This window comes from Agelaius phoeniceus, chromosome 6, assembly GCF_051311805.1.
Source record: "Agelaius phoeniceus isolate bAgePho1 chromosome 6, bAgePho1.hap1, whole genome shotgun sequence".
Lineage (NCBI taxonomy): Eukaryota > Metazoa > Chordata > Aves > Passeriformes > Icteridae > Agelaius > Agelaius phoeniceus.
Genome location: NC_135270.1, coordinates 46477115 through 46499813, shown reverse-complemented (window position 1 = coordinate 46499813; position 22699 = coordinate 46477115). Strand labels below are relative to the sequence as shown.

Genomic DNA, 22699 nt, shown 5'->3' with positions numbered 1-22699 from the left:
AATTTTGGTAAGACATTTGCCTTAATTGGAAAGGCTTAAAATAAATGATCATATGATTAAAAAAAGCAAGGATTGCCTGCTATTTGTTGTAACCCCTATTTCTGTAGTGCCCCTGTAGCCAGAGAAGCAGCTGTTCATTGCTGACATTCTCCCTGCCAGGCATTCCAACTCTCTGAGGTAATGGGCTACAAGCATACGGGCCTTCGCTTTAATTCTTTCAGCGTATCCTTCCGCATGGTTAGAGCGAGGGGAACGCCTCCAGGAAAAGAAATTAAATGCACACACACAGAGGCACCCAGGGACGGCCGATTCGAAAATATTTCTGAGAACGCAATTTGCGCTCATGCGGCGCAGCGTCACATGAAAGAAGCCGCCTGAAGAGCCGGCTGGCACAGGTTTATTTTGTTGTAGTATTTTCTTCCACCCCCCCAGCTCTTTACCCAGTGGAATGATATCCAGAGCAAGTTTTTTGAGACAGGAAGTGAGGAATGTTTTCACTATGAGTGATCTGAGAAGAAGGTGGGTTAGCCGAGCTAGCAGCTGTTTCGGACGGGAGGAACACAGTAAGTCAGTTCCCGAGGAATACAGATGAGATGGCTCCGGCAGAAGAAGCCTTGGAGCGCTCGGGTTTTTTTTCGGCTACACGTATGTGAAAGGAGACCCGGTGTCTTTGGATCGCGGTGCAAGGTAAGGGGAAAACAGCGGGCACAGTAAACACATAGCGGGTGATCTTCTCTGCTGTGTACTGTAAGGCTGTAGAGTTTCAACCACTTACTTTTTGAAAAGTAAATGGTTGAAATTGGTTGTGGGAGTGTGCTTCTGGAGGTGAGCTAAGTTTGAGATATGCACTTACTGCTGCTCTCTCCGAGAGTCCGAGAGTCATGTCAAAGATTAACTGGTAAAACAAGGAGAGGGTGGAGTATTTTGATTACTTTTTTGGCTCCCAAATATCTGTGAAATAAATATGTATGTATTTCAAGAATGTGAAGTAATAGGAACCCTTTTTCACCACGATATATTGCAGTTTTATTTCGATTACTGTCATTTATGCAGGCTAATTAAAAAAATTTGTAAAGTCAAATGGTAATAATTGAGGGGGGAGTAGGAGGTGAAGGTAAAGGAGAAAGATATCACAGTGCTCAGTAATCACACATTAGTCATGGCCATGTTGCTGAAATTCTAATATAGCATTTTTGAAGCTACAGGTTGCTGTTGAAGTATAAAGGTACAAAGTTTGGCCACTAAAGACATTGTTAGCTGTTGCACGAAAATTCCAGGCTTGGTAAATAAAAGCTTGTTATTGTAAAGGTCATCAGTTGGCTTTGTAACTCCTGGCAGTATGTAACCATGAGTTTTTTGCTAAAGCAGCTTAAAACAATGCAGGTAGGTCTGAATTTAAAGTAATGCAGCAGGCAAATTTGAGAGCACCTTGGACTGCAGAATGCACAGCTGCTGAATAAAAGCAGCACAGCTATGTTTGCAAGAACTACACATGGCTAGCAGTAGAAGATACTGAATGATACCCCATTTGTTTGTTATTCAGCAAACTTGTCTTAGTTCTACAATATTATATGTTAGGAATCTTTTTTTAATTGGTCTTTTGTGACGTGGTCTGGAAGTTAATTACTTGAGTTTTTCTCGTTATAGATGGGTTTCAGAAGTCATGAAGATTATGTCAGGCATACAAAAATGAAATAATTTAGGGTAAATGCTCAGTGGAGCATTCAGTGTAAACAACAGATCATAACCTGGAGAATGTTCCTGGCTGGCGCATTGTGCTCTAAACTTCCTTCCTATGTTTGCATTGCTACCTGTTTGCATAGTGAAATAACTGAAAGTCTGAGGCTGTCTCATGTCAGCATTAGATGGTTTGGAAATTTCACTTGTCAGGTTAGCCTTTGGTTAGTGATTTTTGTTTTGGGTTTTTTCCCCCCCATGCTCTTAGAATACTTTTCTAACCCTTTCTATGGACATAGAAGATTGAAAGTCTTTCACACTCAGTGGTACTCCATAAAACCTGAGATTTTCTGCACTTCTGCATTTCTGACTGTAGCTTTCAGGGAGGAGTAAATTGGTTTCTCTCATTGCTGTAGCACCAAAGAAGACACCTAACTGTGCAAAGAATGTATTGGAAAATGGACCTCGAGGACAGGAGCTAAGGTCAGCCAGCTAAAAGTTACTCTGTCAGGAATAAACCCAGTGCAAGATTCTGCTGGCAGTGGACAGGGAACTAAAAGCTTCTGTCTGTAGAACATTCCCTGCATGCTGTTCAAGCAGGGCTGGATTTGGAGGATCAAAGTGCAGAGGGAGTAATAATGTGAGGATTCCCTCTGTAATCCTAAATTTTTCAGGGAAACCTGTTGCCATCTGCTGTTTCTTCTACAGCTACACCCAAAACCGAATTTGTTGGTGTTTGGGTGGGGATTGTTTTCTCATTCAGCTGAGATTTTAGGTGGTATCTGTGGACAATAATGATTGTGTAGAATGATAGAATTGCTTCAAGATTATCACAAACGAGGTCATGAAATATGCTTCTGGTCATTCTTTGGAGTAGGGTTGCAAAGATGTCATTGAGAAAAAACATTGTGCTCTCTCCTTTTCCCCATTGTAGGCCTTTAATATCTTTCCACCTTCCTTTCTTCTTTGCAGTGCTGCTGGCTGGGGAGTAGGGAGTCAGATATGGGGTTTTTAGCCTAAAGAGTTTGTGGTTATGTTGGATAAGTTTCTAGGTGGGTATATGAATGTCCGAGGAGAATGTGGGTATCTGTGTGTTTGCAGCTATTCCTTTGAGTTTAAAAGCAGGTGTGCTAGGAAGACTACTTCTTCTTGTTCCTCCATTCCAAAGAAACACATACCCGCACGTTCCTCCTGTCTGGTCATCCTAAGGGTCCTCAGAAATCAAACTGTGCCTTTTAATATACGCTACTAATACATGCCAGCCTGGAAAAAAAATAAAAATCAAGAAGAAAAGTAGGCGTTTGTTTTCATTCCCGTTCCGTCGGGGCGGCGCTGCCGCTAGAGGAGCAGGGGCAGAGCTCCTGCCCGCGGCCGGAGGCAGCAGCGCGGCGGGGCCGAGCGGCGCTGCCCGGCCCGGGCGCGGCTCCGGGGGCGCTCCCGCCGCCGCCCCGCACGCCCGGCCCTGGCAGAGCCGCCCCGCCGAGGGAATGGCATCCCTGACCCGGGGCAGCGGCGTGCAACGGGGGCATCGCTACGGAGCCTTCCAGCCCTGACCTTTCCGTCACTCTGTGACAAATTTCACGGACTGGGCGGCGTGCGCTAAGAAAACACTTGGAAAAAAGGAAGGCAAAGCATGGAATAGAGTTGACAGGAGAAGAGGCGTGAAGGTGTTTGCAAAAAGCGGGGAGATGGGTGGCTACCTGTAGTCTGGGTAAGAGTATGTTTTTCAAGGAAGAATTAGAAAATAAATGGTTCTCAGAATTTGCATATTCTCTTGGTGAGGCAAAGCATAACCTGAAGCATCATACAGCAGTTTAGCATGAGGAATAATGGTACGACTTGCTGTAATCCATGGAAGATTAAAGGAATTGCACTTTAATTGTCTGGTAAGGTGTGAGTTTTAAGGCCTCCCTTGCCTTTCTTTTTTTCCCCTTTATCATTTATGGGGCTTGGTTTTGTGTTTACTCCAACAGCAGATAGTGGCTGAGGCTCCACAACGCTCTGAAAAACAAGCCAGGTTGCTGGATTTGCTCGTAAAGAAAATGTCTTTGTTCAGTATTACAAATACCTTGGGCAACTCAGATTTCATAAACATATTTTATTTAAATACCAATTCAGTTTATAAATACTTATTTTAAGACACTGCAGTCACACATGATTAAGATTCATTATTCACTTGTGAGTTTAAAAAAAAGAGATCAACTTGCCAAAACCCAATGTCATTGTGGAAAAACCTGAAACTCTGGAACTTATTTCATTATTTGAATACATAACAGCCCTGCATTTTGGAAAGGTAGACTGATTATTTAGATTTAGAAAAAAATATACATGTTATGTTTCCCATGTTACCATTCCCTTTTCAGTCAAAGTATTTCTGATTCTTGTACTACTTCTCTTTCATTCCTTACTAGGACTCCAGTGGATGTCTCTTCTCCTTGTCTCTTGGTGGAAAACTTGCTTGGCTTTAATGGATACTGCTGCCGCTGGTTGATCTCTGGAGACTTTACAGCTCCTTACCTTTTGAGAGGAGGTGCCTTCTCACCGCCTCTCAAGGTCTCAGTGGTAGTAGCTCTTTATCACTAACCAGCTCTGGGGGAAAAAGAAGATGCCTCTACCTTTTGGGTTAAAATTGAAACGAACTCGACGTTACACAGTATCCAGCAAGAGTTGCTTGGTGGCTCGTATCCAGCTGCTCAACAATGAATTTGTGGAGTTCACACTGTCAGTGGAAAGCACAGGCCAGGAAAGTCTGGAAGCAGTGGCTCAGAGGCTTGAACTGCGGGAGGTAAGTGAGTTGTCAAGTGAAGGTGTAACTTTAGTTTTTGGTGCTCAATGACCTATGTGGTAGCTCCTTGCCATGTAGGGTGATCAGCTGATCAGCTACTGGAGCAGCTGTCCTGTGTTCCCCTTGTTTCTTCACCTTCTGGTCTTTATGGGGACTTGGATTGCTCCTAAACAGTTGTTAAAGTTGTTACAGAGTTTAGGGAATGTTCAAGGGCAGGAAATGTGAGAAGTATCAGTGAATAAAAGCTTAGAATGCAGCAAAAAAAAGGGCAACTGTTTTTTAAACATGACATTGATGAAAATTCTACTTGAAAAAAGCAAGGAAGAAAATAGTTTCTACCTAAACAACCTAAGCAACATGATTGAAAACTACAGCAAGACTTGAGTCATAAGACAGCTTTTTATTTGTGTGTATTTTTTTTTTCTGATGGATTAGTGCTGTAGAAAGAATCTAAAGCACAAAATGTGATAAGTGTACCAGTTACCAACTGTTTGTCTTGCTTGTTTAAATACCACAAATATATTGGCAGACACTGTCTTGGAGCTCATACACAGTCATATAGATTGAGCACTGGCCTAATGGCAAGATGGTTTGTGCTAGTTGAATATGTAAATATCTGTTCAACCTGTTTTCCACCCAAAATCTCCGTACTTGGTATTGTGAAGGATATTTTTGGAACTGAAATTTACTCTTCCACACATTTAGTGATTATTTCTACACCTTCTGTGTTGAGTGAATTCCTTCTGAAATGCTAAGCTTTGAAATGTTCATAGAAATCTACTTAGATGACCAACATATGAACTAGTGTCATTATTTTATAAAATTGTTCAGCACAGGTGGTCTGAAGGCAGTATTTGAATGCTCTCAGTTCTGGGTGAACTGACATTTCCCCCTAGAGTCTGAAAGGTTTCGTTTAGTTGATTTTGGAGTCTTTGAACTATGACAGCATGTGCACTTCTGGGGGGCAGGAGAGAAAACCAGTGATACAAGTCTAGGGTTGCTAACATTGTTCTGAAAAATACCCTTTTGTTCTGTTATGTAGTCTGCCATAGAATGACCTTTTGATTATGGAATTCAAATACAGGATGAAAGCCCTGGACTTAGGTAACCAAAATATGAGTAATTGTGAAAATTTTTAGTAATTAATATTTGCATTTATAACTATAATCTTTTGAAATATTATCTTTTTATTGTCAAGAAGTGGCAACTGTTGGTAACTTTGCTCAAATATTGAGCAAATATATTTAGAACTCAGTCCTGCAAACATTTATTACTTTAGAAAGCATGCATTACTGTAGGATTCCTCAGTGGGAAATGTTATACATAGTCATTTGTTTTCAAAAATGCTTTTTATTCTTTCTGTAGAAGAATAATAAGAAATGAAATAGATGTGAAGCCATAAGAGTTTGTTTATTATGGTTGTTTTCAATTGCAATATGCATTCTTGTAGAGTCTCCAAGTGTTTTTTTAGTGTACAGTTATTTTGGAAAATGCAGTTCTTTGCAAGGGTATGTCTTCTTTTTTAAATCTTTCTCCTAACAAAAGGAGAAGCTAGCTATGCTTGTAGCCTTAGTGTTTACTTAGAACACATCAGATATCATATATTTAGAATTCAATTATTGTTGGGTGAATTGAGTTTGTCAATTTTATCTGTCTACTTTCAGATGTAACTTCTTAGTCACAGAAAGTATAGAAGTTTTGCTGTTTGCAAAATGCAAAGGCTTTGTCTTCCTGAATGATGACTACTAGCTTCTATTGAACCAGTAACAGAGTGCTGGAAATGCAGTTTTTTCAGCTATTTTTCATTATCTCGTTCTTTGGAAGCACTCCTAAATATCTTTTTAAAAACAAACACACACACACACACACACACACACACAAAAAAAAAAAAAGATAGCAAGAGATGCAATTCCCTCAATTAAGGATCATATATCAGAATAAGGGAGTTGACAGTACACTATTGAACTCTGAGCAGATTCCTTCAGTCATGCATTCTTGCATGGATTATTTTGGCAGGAAAATGTTTTGCAATAAAAAGGAATGGAAAATAGGGATATAAATTACTTTCCAGAGCTTGCATTCAAAAAAAGTTGTTCTGCCTTTAAATAGTCAGATTTGCCAAGCAGATACTGGATCACTCCTGATGGCTTGCTTAGTAGAAAGTTTTCAGAAAGAAAAATGTGTTCAGCACTTTCATTAAACCGGCAAAAACAACTTTAGTCTTTGATGCAGTAAAATACAAAGTATTTCTGTAGAAGTTGCCTATTTTTAGTTCACTGAGCAGCCTTAAAGCATGAAGTTAGAATTCTAAGTGTTCAACATGAAAGTATGACTGTTTATTTAAATACTGAGACTGGGGACCATTCTCACATCCAAGGTATCAGTTTCAGATTACTGTATATGGCCTCCACAGCTAGGACAAGCAGTTCCCAAGCATCTCCAAAACAGTTTACTGCATGTGGCATTAGGGGAATCTCTACCATTTTTTACACATTCAGTGGTAACATTTGTAAATACCTCTTTCTCTCTGGTGTAGTTTAGAATTACTGAATTTGGACAGTTGAACTGAACTACTTTTAATGGTGTGCCATCTTTTAAGATATTTGTTTTAACAGATCATTATGTAAATGAGTAACCTTCAAATTATGCATTGCATTGCTAAACACTGTTTTTCTTTTGATTTTCCAATTAGTACTTCTCAATTTCCAAGTTGTGTACTAGTATGGACACATAGTTAGCAGTTAGGAAGATTTACATATGTTGACAATTTTATTTTTTTTACGTAATGGTAAACTTTATAGAAAAGTGAAATGAATTCATTAAACTGAGTATCTTCTGGTATTCCTAGAATGTGACTCATCAGGCATGAGTATGTAATCCAGCTCTCTTAAACTGAGGAACTGGGGAAAGAAGCCAAAGGGAATAGTGAACATAAGTTACTTACCTTTGTAGAACAGTCTGTCTTCTATCCCATGAGAGAACTATAACCAAACATGATTTATGCAAAAAGGTGGTACAGAAAACCATTCTGGAATCACAAGTTTTGAAAAACTGCTGAGTTCTCTACTGGTTAACTACCTTAAAAAATATTTACAACAGTGCTAATCTTGCATCTAAGGCATGAATATGCAAATGAAATCCTTGAAAATATAGAGATTTTTAAAACATTGTAATATAGCTACAATGTACATTAGTAGATTAACTAGGATGGGCAGGAGATGTTATAACTGGTGTCTTTCTCTTGTTAATTTTTTGTTATTGTTGTTGTTTTGTAAACAGCACAGCACTTCTAAACCAGAGAGAAGGGGCAAATTCTGCTACCGTGTACAAGCAGAGTCTGACTTAACTGCAGATATGTGGTAGAGTGCAAAAATAAGAACCAATGGCAGGGAACTTCTGTGGAGTGTATGTGTTGTGCATATGGAAGTTCCTGTGTTTGTTTTGGATATGCAGAGGAAAAGGAACCAAGGTTATCTGGATCCTGAATAACTTCAAAGTTCTGAAACAGTGCTTCGGAAATGCTTGAACTATGCTGTAAAACTGCTCTGAATTCTAAAACATCAGTTCTCCTTTGGAGAAAACACAAAAAGATACCTTTAATTCATTGTGGTGGTTTCTTAAATGTGTTTTGCATATGAAAAGAGTGCCTTTAAAATCAGACCAAGTGCAACCATAAATATTTTTATGTCTGTATGTATCAGTAACCATATTGACTGACAAATGAGAGTTGGGCCATGCCATGACAGAGGGATCATGAACACAATTATGTTTATGTCTGGTATCAAAGTCTGACAACATTTTAGCTGATGCTTGTAGAAATAGGAGGAGAAGCAGTGCTTGTAGTTGAACTTCTGTGATTGCCTCTCTCAACCAAATTTTCCTTATAATTAGGAAAGGAGAAATTGACATGGGGGAATGCATATAAGAATGCCAGTCTTCCATGTGTAATCTGATTAGTTTAAAAGATGCTGCTTTATTGAAAAGCAAATTTGAATCCATCTAAAATAAATATTAATTATAAGAGTGTGATAATTGTAATTTAGGAACAAGATAAATTGAAGGACAGAGCAGTTAGGCAAAGATCAGTAGCTGCCTCAGTTCAATTATTGTTGTTCTTCCTTCCTCTGATGAAAAGAAGATATACATTCTGGTAAAGGGTTTGCAGTCAGTCATATACTGAGCAGCACAAAATGAAGGTTTTTCCATGAAAACAATAGTGGCAATTAGGAAGCCCTGCCCCTGATTTCTTTAGCATTTTTATAAAGTTAAGTCAGAATTTGAATATGCCACTTAATTGCATTTTGTTTACCATCATGTCAGTGGATTGCTGTACAGTTTTATACCAATTATGACAGAAGAGGTTTTCTTTCTTCTGAAGCAAAGGCATTAGCTTATTGTTTAGTATTTTTAGACTTTGAAATTTTTCCCTTTCTTAAAGCAATCAGAACTTAAACCTCTGGTGAATGGGAACATGATACTTCTAATATTACTGATGCGTAAGGTGAAGTCAAAAGCAGTTATGTGAGTTCATCCTTCTCAGAGCCTTGAACAGTGGTGGGAAAAAGTAACATGATTTTTTTTCAAAAAAAGTATATTTATGCATTTCTGAGTCATGTTGATAACTGACCTATCTCTGCCAGAGGTTAAAATATAACTTGGACATAATGTTTTCTGTGCAATATGAAGGTATGGCTCTTTAGCTTGTAAATTAGTCAGCTTACCTTTGTCAAATGTCCTGATGAGTAGAATCTTCCTTGCTTGTTAGAAGATTGTTTATTCAAGATAGTTGAAGGATATGAAACATAGTGTATTGTGATTTGTACAGTGTTTCATTAGAATAAATTAGAATACATCAGATTACCTTGCAACATATTGATTTGCTTGTTTATTTCTTATCCCTTCTGTTTTGCTTTAAACTATAGTTGGTAATTAATTTGTTTAAGTAGCATTTGTGAAATCCATATTAGAGTAGTTAGGGGAAAATAATTGTGTGAATGTTGGGAAAAAACCATTTCCATTATGAAAGAACTAAGATTTAAGAATAAATTGTCTCTTTGTTCATACAACTATTCTGCTAAATATTCCCTCCTGAAGCTACAGTTGAAGAGCTTGTCAGTGCTGGAACAACAAAAAAAGTGTAGACAAAAGTACCTACACTAAATAGCTTCAATATGGGGGAAAGGGAGGGATTCTTGTCAGTGATCCTCCTATTTCTGCAAGAAGAATTGGTCATGGTGGTAAATAGAGAAGTGCAACTTTCTGCTTGGTGGCTGCTACATGATGGGGGTCACAGAGGTTTTTTTCTCCACCTCTTCCAGGAAATCTTGGATATTGTACACTGGCCAGTCCAGGCTGCTCCAAGTTCTTTCTCAGGTAGAGATTGGGATGTTTTGTGGAGGAGGTTGTCTGTTGTGATAAGAATGGAGTTTCTGGAGAATTTTTGAGGCCCATTGTCTCTTTCTGTAGCTCTTAACAGTGAGCGTAGGGAAAAACTTTCACTTGGTATCTGCCAGTTGTGCTTAGTACAAGATTATTGACCCAGTCCTCCTGCATGTGGTTTATTTCAACTGTGCTGTCCTGATAGCAGGAGCTGTTCTGTATCCAAGCATATAATAAAGCTAGATGTGGTGGAGCCCTTGGGCTAACTGGGATTTTATGAGTTTGACTGCAGTGCTTATCCTTCAATAAGAAAAGGTGTTTTCAGCATTCTGATCAGGGAAGTCTTACAGTTTGTAAAAGAGGTAAAGCCAGTGTGAAAGAGGAAAAGCCTGGAAATATATTTTGACTGCATTTTTCTACTATTGTTTTATCTTTTCTGATTTTTTTCCTCAGATCTTAGGATGGGAATTCCTCAGGTACCCTTGAGGCAGGTAGCCAAATGCATTAATTAGAAGGCACTGTATTAACCAGTCTCTTGGTAATCTATGACATATTTTGTAAGATTTATAGCACAGGATATGGACATAACCTGGAAAATATATTATTAAATATGTAAGGTTGAAGTAAATTTTGGACACTGCTATGCCTCAGGGGACCTCCAAGGGTTGTGTGGTCCTACCTGTGCTCAGGAGGATCAGCTGCTTCAGGGGTTGCCTGGGTTTACCACCCAGGTGCCTCCAAGGATAGAGATTTGACACCTCTTTGGGCTATCTGTTCCAGTGTTTGGCTAGTCTTGTTGTGAAATTTTTTTCCTGATCTATTGGAATTTCCCACTGTGCACTTTGTCCCCAGTGTTTCTCATACTTGCTGTGATTACTTCCAAGGAGACTCTGGCTCTATCTTCTCTGTCTGTGTCCTGCTCTTAGGCAGCTGAAGTCCACAGTAAGATTTTACTTTGTCTCTTCTAAGGCTGATCAGCCCCACTTCTCTGACTTTCACTGTACATCATGCCAGAGGATCTAATGTGTTCACCTGCAGTAATGGAGTTTTGTGGCACTCAAACCTGCAGAAACTCCTTTGCTTACCTTGGGAAGTCTGGGTGACCTCAGTGATGAAGTCACTCCCTCCGGCTTGTGGGCTGGGAATACTGTGTGGGGCTTTTGGTACTTTTGTGTTCTTGATAGCTCTTGAAATTTTATGCAAAAATATTTACTGTCTCTGGTGTCAGAAAGCAAGTTAGGCAGAAATTAACTGTGCAGAAATTATATGTTCCTTTTATTTCTGTTTGATTTTCTTCAGAGGGGTTGGGTCATGAATAAGTCACTAAAATAAACAAACCTCAAAGTAGTGTTAATCTTAACAGCTTAACATATTTTAAGAATTATGTCATGGCATTCTTTTTAGCACTGGATGTTGTCCTGAGCTGCTAATAATAAAATGTTTTAGCAATGAATAAAAGTGGGTTCTATTTTAATCAGTGCGAATATTCCAGGGTGCATAAGCTCCTCTGAAAACTCACAGGATCAAATTCTGCCCTTGAAGTGAAATGAAAGGTTTGCATAGAAGTCAGAAGACCAACTTTGGTCTGTAGTATTTTGCATGGCTTAAAGATATGCTGGATTCCAGAGGATATTTTAAAATGTGGAACATTTTTCTTAGTCTGTTATGCCAGTAACTGCTCAGTTGTGTGTAGGCAAGAAAAAGTGGTTAGTGTTTCCAAGAAATAGATCTACTCAAGTCATCATCATGCCTTAAAAAATAGTCTATACATTCAGTTTAAATTCAGGGTGTAGAACCAGGAGTATTTTTACATCAGAGAGTTTGTTACAGTGGCAATGTTTGTGGTTTCTTCTCCTCACCTTTGTTATACATTTGTGCTTCTGTGAGGTTTAAGTACACCAAGGCTGCAAGTGAGTTTATTCAAACAATTGCTGTACTTGTTTTTGGGTGTATTTTCAGTTGGTTTACAAATGTGTTTGTGTGATATCATCTATACAAGTCTTTCAGCTGTAGCTCTTACCCTTTGCTTTCAGTCTCTGCCATGGCCATTGCCCTTACCCAGAATGTTGTGGTTCCACATTTTAGTGCTCAGTCCGAGGCTGATGTGGTTGTCCTGTCAGAGAATTGGGCTGGGTCAGAGCAGAATGTCAGCATCCTGGTCTAACTTTGGCTCCTCTGACTGCATGCATGCTGTTAACAGTCTTGGGATGAAAGAGAAACACACCTTTTTACACACATTCCTTTCCTTACTCAGTCTGCAGGAAGGATTAAGGAGGAGTCAGTCATTCAGTACATTCTATCCTTTTTAGCATGTGATATTGCAGTGAACATGATATTTCTTTTGTAATGGTGGTTCTGTGGTTCTAGTGTTGGGGTTTTTTCCCTAGCATCTTATGGAATTGAAGATACTGTCTTCACAATGTCCTTGTGGGGTGGTGGTGGTCACCTATTGATTGGGGGATTGAAGAATAGAAATAAAATGTGGTTTCAGTTATCAGCAAACTTTGTGTGCCTGGACCGGGAAATAACAAATGTGTTGTTTATATTATTTATATTCAGAGCCATATTTCTTTTAGTAGGAGTAGGCATTCATGTGTGACAGGAAATCTAAGGGAAGTGGGGAAGGCAAATGGAAAATGGCGTGGGACAGCAGTAGGGCAAAGCAAGGCTCCTCTGGGGACCTGGTAGGCTCCCAGGGGATGCTGAAGGACAAAAGAGACAGGACAGCTTCCCAGCAAAAGCTGAGCTCATTAAAGCATATGCATGGCTCACTGCATGAGCAGGAAAAGGAGCAGATAGAGCAGAGCAGGAAGATATCTTGCCTGAGTGGGCCACTCCTGACCAAGCCAAAACAAAACACAGAGTGTGCACTGTAACAGACCACCTAGAGAGGCTGAGGGATGGCACCCCTGGAAGGTCAAAATCCCACTGGACAGCATCTTGAGCAACACAACCTCATTTTTATTAGATCCTCTCCCAGAAGGAGTCTGGATCAGAGTATTTTTCTCTTGCTCCACAGTATGGTTCTAAATCCATACTGCAGAGTCACCCAAAAAAAATTAAATTTCTCCACTATGTTTAAATTGACTAAAATCTGATCCCACAATACTTATTTAGCTCAGATCTGGACCAGCAAACAGATATGGACTGGAAAATATTCATGTCATTATCATAGCAAAACTAGATATCATAATTAGAAGTGTTTTAACCAAAGGAGAGAGATAAGTGTTAAGAATTACCAATTAAATCTGTAGGTATTTACATGAAAATTTTCCAAGTCCTTCCTACATAAATTTGAATGTATTTAGAAATTGTACAACTGCCAACACCTTTAATCCAATATTTTTCCTTACATATCTTCAGACATTTTTAAGTTACACAAAATAAAGTTTTTAAGGATGGAGTTTTATAAAGCAGAGGGAATATTTATCATGATTTCTCTAAATCAATAATTTCCGTCAACTAGTCATGGAAAAATTGTCTCCCCAGTAAAAAAAGTATTTACTGTTGTTTTCTCAAAAGCTCTAGCATTTTGATATTGTGGAGAACAGATTTGAAACTCATTGGGGAGCTACAGCTTTTAGTAGAAGAAGGCCACTTCAGTACATTCCTGCAAAAACTCGCCCATATACACATTTGAAAATTTTTATACACACATCTTAGTTTCCAGTCTAAACAGGATGATGAGTCCACTCATGGGGTTCCAGATTTTCTTTACAGTTCTGACAGGCTGACTGTGTGTGCAACAACCACAGCATGGGTGTCCTGGGCTCTTTTGTCCTTCAGCATCCCCTGGGAGCCTCCTACCAGGTCCCCAGAGGAGCCTTGCTTTGCCCTACTGCTGTCCCATGCCATTTTCCATTTGCCTTCCCCACTTCCCTTAGATTTCCTGTCACACACGAATGCCTACTGCTAGCATCTGTGAATGGCCACAACAGAGTTATGACTTATGAACTGTTTCCAAATAGAGAGTAGTTCTGGTACTGTTTTAGGTGGGGGACCTTATGTACCTGGGTTGGTTATCTGGAGGTAATGTCTGCTTTTTATGGTAAATGTCTCTGCAGTTCCCTGAAGTTTTCAATAATCCATAGCCTTACTCAGTGCTTTAAAACATTTATTTCTAAGTAGCAAGACTTTCATACAGTATATTTTATCTAATATCACAATATGAACTTTTTTTCATCATTAAACACCTCTTTTTCAGATTACATATTTCAGTCTCTGGTATTATAATAAGCAGAATCAGCGCAGATGGGTAGATTTGGACAAGCCTCTGAAAAAGCAGCTGGACAAATATGCCATGGAGCCAACTGTGTATTTTGGAGTAGTGTTCTATGTGCCTACTGTTTCTCAGCTTCAGCAGGAGATTACCAGGTAAGCCTCATAGTATAAACTTCTATGTGTTTTATAAATTTGCTCTCAACATTCTGAAATGTATAGTTTATTTAAGAGTTGTCTGCTTTCCACTCCCCTACCTTTATAGAAATGAAAACTATTTTAGATAGAATTTATGTTCAAACTGTATGCTAATTTATCTTTGGAATAATTAAAGTATGTGATAAACTAAGCAAGCAACTATTTTTTTTGTGATCTTAGGAATCTGCTCAAACCTGTTTTAAGTAAAAGGCTTACCTGCATGGTCAGACTTTTAATTTAGTCCCTTCATTGACTTTTGAATTTGTTTTGAATTTGCTCGACTTTTTAATTTGTTTTTTTGTTTTTGCTTTTTGTTTTGAAGATCCATATGTTGCTTTCATGGACATCTATCCTGCCCAAAGCACTTGCAGATTTTATTAAGCTATGCTTTCTTTGTTTTCCTTTCAGTACTTTCTGTTCTTTTCCTACAGTACATTGGCACTACAGGCTACTTTGGCTTCTGATTTCTTTCTTTTTTTTTTTTTTTTTTTTTTTTTGGGTGTATCACTGAGCCATAAATATGGATGTTAGTTCTGGTGTTATGTGTATGTTTCTTCTGTGAAACCGGGGAACATCACATAATTGTTGCTGACTGCAGAGGGAAAAGTAAAATTGAGCATAAATACCCGTTATTCCTAGGGGCCTGTACATTGACTTCTAATGGCTTAATGTGTATAGTTCTGATTTAATGATTATTTTTAGTTGGCAATTGGGTACAAAACCCCATAGCTGGATTACAAACACATATTATTTTATCAAAAATATGTGCTTGTATTAACTAAATCATTTAAGCTAAAAGCCTTTAAGTTGGCCCTGTTTTGAGTGGGGAGTTGAAGCAGATGATCACTCAGAGGTCCTTTTCATCTTAATTTATTCTGTGGTTACATGAAACTGTCTCTGTTCCTAAAATACCTTTCCTGCTAATTGTGATGAGAAAGCTTTTCAGGGTCACCAGGTGCAGACCTCTTGGTGCAGACACTGGTGCTGTTGTTACTGCTCAATGCTTGACAGCTTTCATTTTTGGGTTTATGTGTAATTTCTGAATTTTTTTTTTTAACTCTAAAGTTTTTTGCTATTTCTTGGTAATTTTAGGGGCTCAAAAATCTCTGGTTCAGATTCTGTGTTGTTGTACATTAGAGTGAGATCGAGGTGTTGCATTGGGAAGCTAAATTGCCTGAAAAACCTTAAATAGTCTTCTCTGGCATTTATTTAAAGAATACAGTGTTTATACTGGAGCTTTAACAAAAATCTGGCAGTGTGCTACCTGGTAGAAAGCAGGAATTTATGTGCCAGTCTTATGTTTGTGTCCTAGAGCATGGTACTTACTTTGATAGTAAGAGTCTGGGTTAGTCTCAGAAATCTATGGATTTTTTCATGCCTGTTTGATATAAATGAGATTGAACATGTTCAAGCAAATTGTATGTTTAATGTACACCAGGAAATGCTATAGCTAAAAAGAGATGTGCTCTGTTGAGGTAGTATTAAAATTCTTTATCTACAAATTTATTTTTAATAGCAGTTGTATGGAAAGAGCTTACCTTCTGCTTCTTGACTGGGAAGACTCATTCCCCAAATGCCTTGGGCTTTTTCTTTTCCATTTTTTGAAGGTCACAGTTTAGTACCAGCTGTTGTTGTGTGTGTTGTATAGGAATGTTATGTACTGTCAGATGATATACTGGGTTTTTGTAGTAGGTTGCCCAAGAGTTTAAACAATATTTTTAAATTATCCGTGTATTATAACAGGGCAGTAACAGTGATAGAAGAGAGCTGTCCATTAACATGAATAAAATTTTTGTGGAGTTTACCTGACCTTTCTAATCACTGAATGAATTACAGCATGTACTTCCATGTTCTCACTATTAATAACCTTACTTCACCAGAGTTAACATACAATATGAGGAAGAACTTTTTAAAACTAGACTTATAGAAGACAAATGTCCTCTGTGGCCAAGTTGGTATAGCTGTACTGGCAATTTTGAGGTGTTTGGGGCTCCAGATAGAAAGTCCTGTGAGTGGCTGAAAGAGGCAGAAAAATTCAGGCACATAGTGGCTCAGACTGTGGACAAACAGTACAGGCCGTAGTGGCTGCATGTATGAGAGATGATGCAGGAAAAACATAGATTAAAAGAAAAAAAAGGTGCCTTGAAAGTGAGAACAAAATGTACTCAGAAGTTGTAATGCAGAAATGAAAATCCCTACTGGGATTGAGGGAATGTACATTGTTAGATCTATTGGAAGAGAATGCGGCAACCTAGCAGCAGTTTACTGAATGTTTTAAAGAGACAATAACAAAAATTTTAAGGAAGGAAGAGGAAAAAAAAAGAGAAGAGGGTTTGGTAGTAGATAGAAATTGTAGAGGTTCTTTAAGATCACTGATTCTAGAATGGTATGTGAAAGTTAAGGGAGGCAGGACTTTTAAAAAGCCTTGAAGTAGTGGATCCAAATGATAAGGAAGACTACCCTCTACTCTAACTGGGGAATGCAGAGAGGAATTAGAAATGCAGGCATAGTCTTCTACTCTCTCTTAAAAATTATGAAGTCCATGTTAGCTTTTTCTTTTTTTTTTTTCCCTGTAGGTATCAGTATTACTTGCAATTAAAGAAAGATATCTTGGAGGGCAACATTCCTTGCACACTGGAACAAGCAATACATCTGGCTGGTTTGGCTGTTCAGGGTAAGTAGGAAATAGTACCAACTAGCTAATGTTGCATTAGAAGCTTTAGGGATATATCTTCTATTGCCTGTTTTCTTTATGTCACTCAAGAGATTCATTTCATTAAGTTATGAAAGGGGTTTGCTCCTTAGGACTTTGCCATATGGGCTGAGGAGAGCAGCAGTTGGATCAGTGGCCCTGAACTTGCTTCTCTGCAGCCCTCAGAGGTGTACCTGGGCATCTAACATGTAGTTTCAGGAGCTGGATTTGAATTAGGCATTGGAGTTCATTTGGGGGAAAAGGCTTCAGTTGTCTGCCTACATCAACAGACCCTTCCTCTGTTTCTGTTAACGAAGACTCTTTATTCTGGCATATCTTCATAAATAAGCAACTTTGAATGTACTTGTATTTCTACTTTTTATCCAAAATTTCCTATCACATAAGAATATTTCAAGTTAGTGTGCAAGACTGTTAGCAGTTCTTGTGTTCAAATCACTCCTGAAAACACATTTCTGTGATTCCTGTGTGAAAAGGAGCTTCATTTTTCCTAGCTTGGGTCAGATGGGATGGAGTCTACACTAGTCCTGAGGCTGTCTGCACTGATCATGTTCTGTGTTCCCTGCTTGTCTGATGCTAAATCTCTCAAAAGTTTGTAATGGCAACAGCTGTGTTTAGTGTGTTTGTGTACTGTTATTTGTATATCATTCACAGTGAATGCCACTTCAGTACATCTAACAGCAATTGTAAAACTGCCAAAATTGAACAGGACTTAAAATCACTGGCAGTATATACAACATATATACAAAGATTTTTTAAAAAATTATTTAGTTATATACATTGGTTGTATCACAATAAAGATGGTGATTAGGTTTTCTTGAAAATGTGGTTACCAGTGGAGTAGGATAAATGGTTTTAATACCTTGTTTATATAACAGTGAATCTGTTTAATCCAAGCCAGGTTCTAATGGCCTTCAACTGAAAAAATCTTGCTGTGTTATTTGTATGTATTTGGACAGTGTAAACGTCTCTCTGCTCAGTGAGTTTATAGAAATCTTTCAATATAACCCTCTTTCCAGATGGAAAATATTAATCCTTTTAGCTTTCACCTTCATTTCTTACTCCTGTATAAGAGATGAAGTGTATATGTTGATAACACAGTGAAAAAAACCTCAAAAAAAGCACAGGTTCTAAATAGATATGCTCCAATGACTGAAGTAGCTTATACCAGGTAGGTCAGTAATTTTAGCTGGTGAATGAGCAGAAGCAGTGCTTGCTGTTTCAAGAATGATCTGTACTTTAAATCAGTACAATAGGTTAATTCTAAACACTGCTTAATGTGTCAGAGGTGCTCCCTTTTCATAGCAATAACTTCTATATGAAGTGTTTTATCATTTCTTCTCAATCCACAAGGAGTGTTATCAATCATTCTGAAAAAGGTAAAAAGATGGGAGTTTTTGACCTTTTCTCTTTATAAACATGATTGGTTGGTTTGTTCTGTTGTTTTGCTTTATGATTGTAGTTCAGTAGGATGGCAGTTTGCTACTTGGAGATCCTGCTGTAATTAATTGGGTTTTGAATAATTTTGTTAAAAGTGTTTGAATTCAAGATTTTTTTTTTTATTTTTTAGCGGACTTTGGAGACTATGATCAGTATGAATCTCAGGAGTTTCTACAAAGATTTGCTTTGTTTCCAGTGGTAAGTACTTTCTTTAAAATGGTGCATTTAAATTACTAAATTGACAAATTTAAATCCTTCTTAAAATTGGAAAATGCAGATAATTTTTAGGAAACCTCCATGATCCATTTTTCTTACTGCTCCCTAGGCTGTCAAATTTAAGTAAAGGTTTTCTTTGAGATTGGAGTGAGATATGACACCTTATATTACACAGAAACAAAGATGTAGTAAGATCTTCTCAATTTTATTTTATATTTTACTGAAAAGAAGGTTGAGGTACAAATGGGAGAGTGAGTAAAACCACTTCAAAACAGTGTTTATGCTTTTGGGGTTTATTTGTGCATATTACAGCATCTAAGCTCCAAGGCTAGAATCAAGGGTTGATTTGCACGTGTAAAGAAACTATAACCATTTGATTTTGTAGAATTTTTTGCATTTCATTCCACAAATGCTATTTTACCTTAAGGGTTGGCTACAAGAAGAAAAAATATTGGAAGAAGCAACACAGAAAGTTGCCTTGCTACACCAGAAGTACAGGTAACATGTCTAAAGCTCTTCAATGCTTAATTTCAGTCTTCAGTAGCTTCTGTAGCTCAGAAAGTTGGGAATCTTGAAATGCAGTTGGACTAATTTCACTTCCCATTTAAATGAGTTTTTTCTCTGATACATCTGTATTAAAGTTACAAGAGGTTTTGCTGAATGAAAATGAAAAACATAACAGAATATTTAGTAAAATAAATTAGAGGATTCAGCTTGAAAAGAATACGGGACACAATTAAATAGTGTGACTTCACCTGTATCATATTTCTGACTCTTGTTCATGTGAAATTCTGACCCCAGTAAGGATGTTTCTTGATAAACACCATTGGGAGGTATTAAAGGCAGGAGAAATGCAGAGACAGTAACTGTGCCAGAATGCTTATGATCTTAGGTAGAAGGGGGCTAAGGTGCCATAGTCCAGGACAAAAGAAAGTTGTGTTCTCTGTATCAGTTCATTAGTGAAAAATGTTTGTGACTGTGTGAGTAATACTAAATATTTCTCCCTGTATTCTTTTAAAACAATGGTTTGAAAATTGCAGTTGCACTTACGTTTAAAATGCGCTTGTAACAATATTGCATGGTTCAGGTTCAGCAAAGAAAACTTAATCTTCATGACGTTAGGAAAAAAGTGAAGAAATTGGGAGATTTATGATTGAAAGAGTACTGAGAGACATAACAATGAGCATTACAGGATTTTTTAGGTAGAAATTTCTTTTATGAGGTAACTGAGGTATGTTGGTGGGTAGGTAAACACAAGCTTTTAAGCCCTCTGGTACTGCTGCAAATCTGTGAGAAAGCTGTCTTTGTCAGTTGGTCTAATTATAAAGAATTCTACCTTTACCTACAGATCTTTTCCTCATGCTTTCAAAGTATTACAGTAAAATAGTCAGCATTTAGAAGATGAAGCTGTCTTTTCTGAAATGTAAAGTGCCAGACTTCTTATTTCCCCTACAGCAATCTAGAAGACATTCATGTCTTGAAAATGTGTGCCTCTGGTAAAGTGAGGAAACGTGGAGACAGTGCTGGATTTGATCAAGAGTATGATAATTGTCTGGCATTAGTAGAGATGGTAATATTAACCAGTAGTCTTTGTTGCTATTTACCCCTAAAGATGCCAGAGAGAAAGAAGTTATTAGAATTGAAGTGTTGATTCTGAGGCTGAGCCAAATGCATCAGCTGTTGGTACAGATAGAAACAGCACAATTTGATGGTTGCCTGGGTGTCCTGGGGATGCTTCTCAAGCTTTGACAGTGTCCTTCAGAGTAAAACAAAGATGATTTTTTTCTTAGTGGCAGTATTAGCTGATTATTGGTTTATTTGTAGAGGCCTTACTCCTCCTGATGCAGAAATGTTATATATGCAAGAAGTGGAAAGAATGGAGGGCTATGGTGAAGAGACCTATCCTGCCAAGGTAAATGATGTTTTGATCTTTGTCTAATTGCCCTTTTCTCCCTGTTTAGAGTGCTTACTTCCTGCCAAAAGTAAATAAAACCCAAACCCCAAATCACCCGTTATTTTCTGCTCCAGAATAAAAATAAAAGCAGTTGTTTCTTAGGTAACTTAGCTTTTGAAGACTTTTTTCTCTACTTGCATAATTTTTTGCAACTTTTTACAGGACAGTCAAGGAAGTGACATATTCATTGGAGCATGTCTTGATGGTATCTTTGTGAAACACAAAAATGGTCGTCCTCCTGTTGTGTTTAGGTTAGTATTGTTCTTTCATAAATATCTTAGTGAACTTCACATTTTAAGTCTGTTTCTCACAAGCATCAATGACTCTTAGATATTTTGTGTATTGATGCATTTGATAAACCTGAACATAATCTCATAGTCATCATGCTACAGTGAGTACTGAAGCCAGTGAGAATTTTTCAATGAAGTAACTTCAAAATGAATCTCTTTAAGACAGATTAATGTTTTCTTTTCAGCAGCCATTAATGGTATGGAAGTGATGGTCTACAACTTGTTCAGATAGATTAATGAACTTTTTCACAGAATCATAAAATAGTATTTAACAAAATCATAGACTTTTAGCATATACTGTCTTGAGAGGGACCCATCAGGACCATGGAGTCCAACTCCTGGCCCTGCACAGGACACCCCAGGAATCACACTCTGTTTTCCTAGAGCATTGCCCAAATGCTTCTTGACTCTGTCAGGCTGGTGCTGCGCCCACTGCCCTGGGGAGCTTATTCAGTGCCCAACCACCCTCTGGGTGAAACACTTTTTCCTGATATCCAACCTAAACCTCCCCTGACAGCTTCAGGGCATTCCCTCAGTCCAGTCACTGGTCCCAGGATGGAAGAGATCAGTGTCTGCCCCTCCTCGTCCCCTCATGAGGATGTTCTTTATCCACATTCTTGATGGTGGTTCTGGTTTGCAGTTGCATTTTTTGAGGTTTGAAAATCAGAGCTTGTCCAGTCATATCCTGTCCCTTTTGTCTGCAGGTGGCATGATATTGCCAACATGTCCCACAATAAATCCTTTTTTGCATTAGAACTGGCAAACAAAGAAGAGACAATTCAGTTCCAAACTGTGAGTACATTTTTATTTTTTTCACTAAGTCATCAGTAAAAAAAAAAAAAAAAAAATTAATACTGGTAATTTAACTCAAAGGTTAAAACCTACTATCTATATATTTAGCAGCTTTGAGCTGTGTGAGTGAGTCAAATGTAATACGACTGTCTTTGGCCAGCTTTCCATGGGAAGGCATTAAAAATTGGGCCTTTTATGTTGAGTACATTGAAGTGTCTGGTTATGTGGTCATAAAAATTTTCATCCATTCCAGTAAAATTTCTAACATGCTTTTTTGACTTGAGTCAGTGGCAATTAAAGATAAATATAGCCTTAGAGCTTTGCTGATGTGGGCCATGGCATTCCTTGCAGAATTCATTTTATTCAGCATCTACCAGTTGCTTTGTCAAAAGGCAGCTGTTGGCAATCCTATGTCAATCTTAACTGTAATTGTGTTAGTGTTACAGCTGGAAAGTGTCTGGAGCAAAAGGCTTCTACTTTCAAATTTCATAAGTCTAAGAAAATTGTTAGACTAGAGTGTATATTTGGGTCTGCAAAGTAGAGTTTTAGGGAAAACCTGGTGACATTAATAAAGTTACATTAAAATTAAGTTGGCCAATGGTAATTTAATCTTAAAAATTTCGGTGGCTTTTCTGAAAGCAAGTGAAGGGTGTGAATGTTTGACTTAATACAAATATTGGGTTTTGTTTTTTTGGCAGGAAGATATGGAAACAGCAAAATATGTGTGGAGGATGTGTGTGGCTAGACACAAATTTTACAGACTAAATAAATGCAGCCTGTAAGTAGAATCCATGAGCAGAACTCTTGGTGCCCTTGCAGCTTCCATTGGGAAGTGAAATCTCCCACTCCCTCTGTAAAGTCTTTACTGTCCTTTTTAGACTACTTGGGTTCATTTTCTTAATATTTTTTGAGAAAATAGTTACCACCAGTTTTTGAAATACATCCTGATTTATAACACAAGACAATATTAAGTGCTGAAATCTTACATGAGTAGTAATGTTTGGCCTTTGCTTCTGGATCACAGTGCTGTGAGAGACTTC

General features: G+C 38.0%; 1 protein-coding gene across 3 annotated transcripts in view; it reads left to right on the top strand.

The window, feature by feature from the left end:
* Window positions 1-232: 232 nt before the first annotated feature.
* The window catches only part of PTPN21 (protein tyrosine phosphatase non-receptor type 21), a 42402-nt gene continuing 19935 nt past the window's right edge, over window positions 233-22699 (top strand). The window contains exons 1-10 of one of the 3 annotated variants that reach the window (XM_077180595.1): window positions 233-687; window positions 4089-4462; window positions 14046-14215; window positions 16834-16931; window positions 18538-18605; window positions 19051-19121; window positions 20448-20535; window positions 20740-20828; window positions 21572-21659; window positions 22358-22437. In XM_077180595.1, coding sequence (XP_077036710.1) covers window positions 4283-4462; window positions 14046-14215; window positions 16834-16931; window positions 18538-18605; window positions 19051-19121; window positions 20448-20535; window positions 20740-20828; window positions 21572-21659; window positions 22358-22437 — 932 coding nt within the window. In that variant the 5' untranslated portion in view covers window positions 233-687; window positions 4089-4282. Of the gene's footprint in view, window positions 688-3097; window positions 3389-4088; window positions 4463-14045; window positions 14216-16833; window positions 16932-18537; window positions 18606-19050; window positions 19122-20447; window positions 20536-20739; window positions 20829-21571; window positions 21660-22357; window positions 22438-22699 lie in introns of those variants that run through there. The other 2 variants (XM_054634830.2, XM_077180596.1) reach the window with 2 other exon arrangements.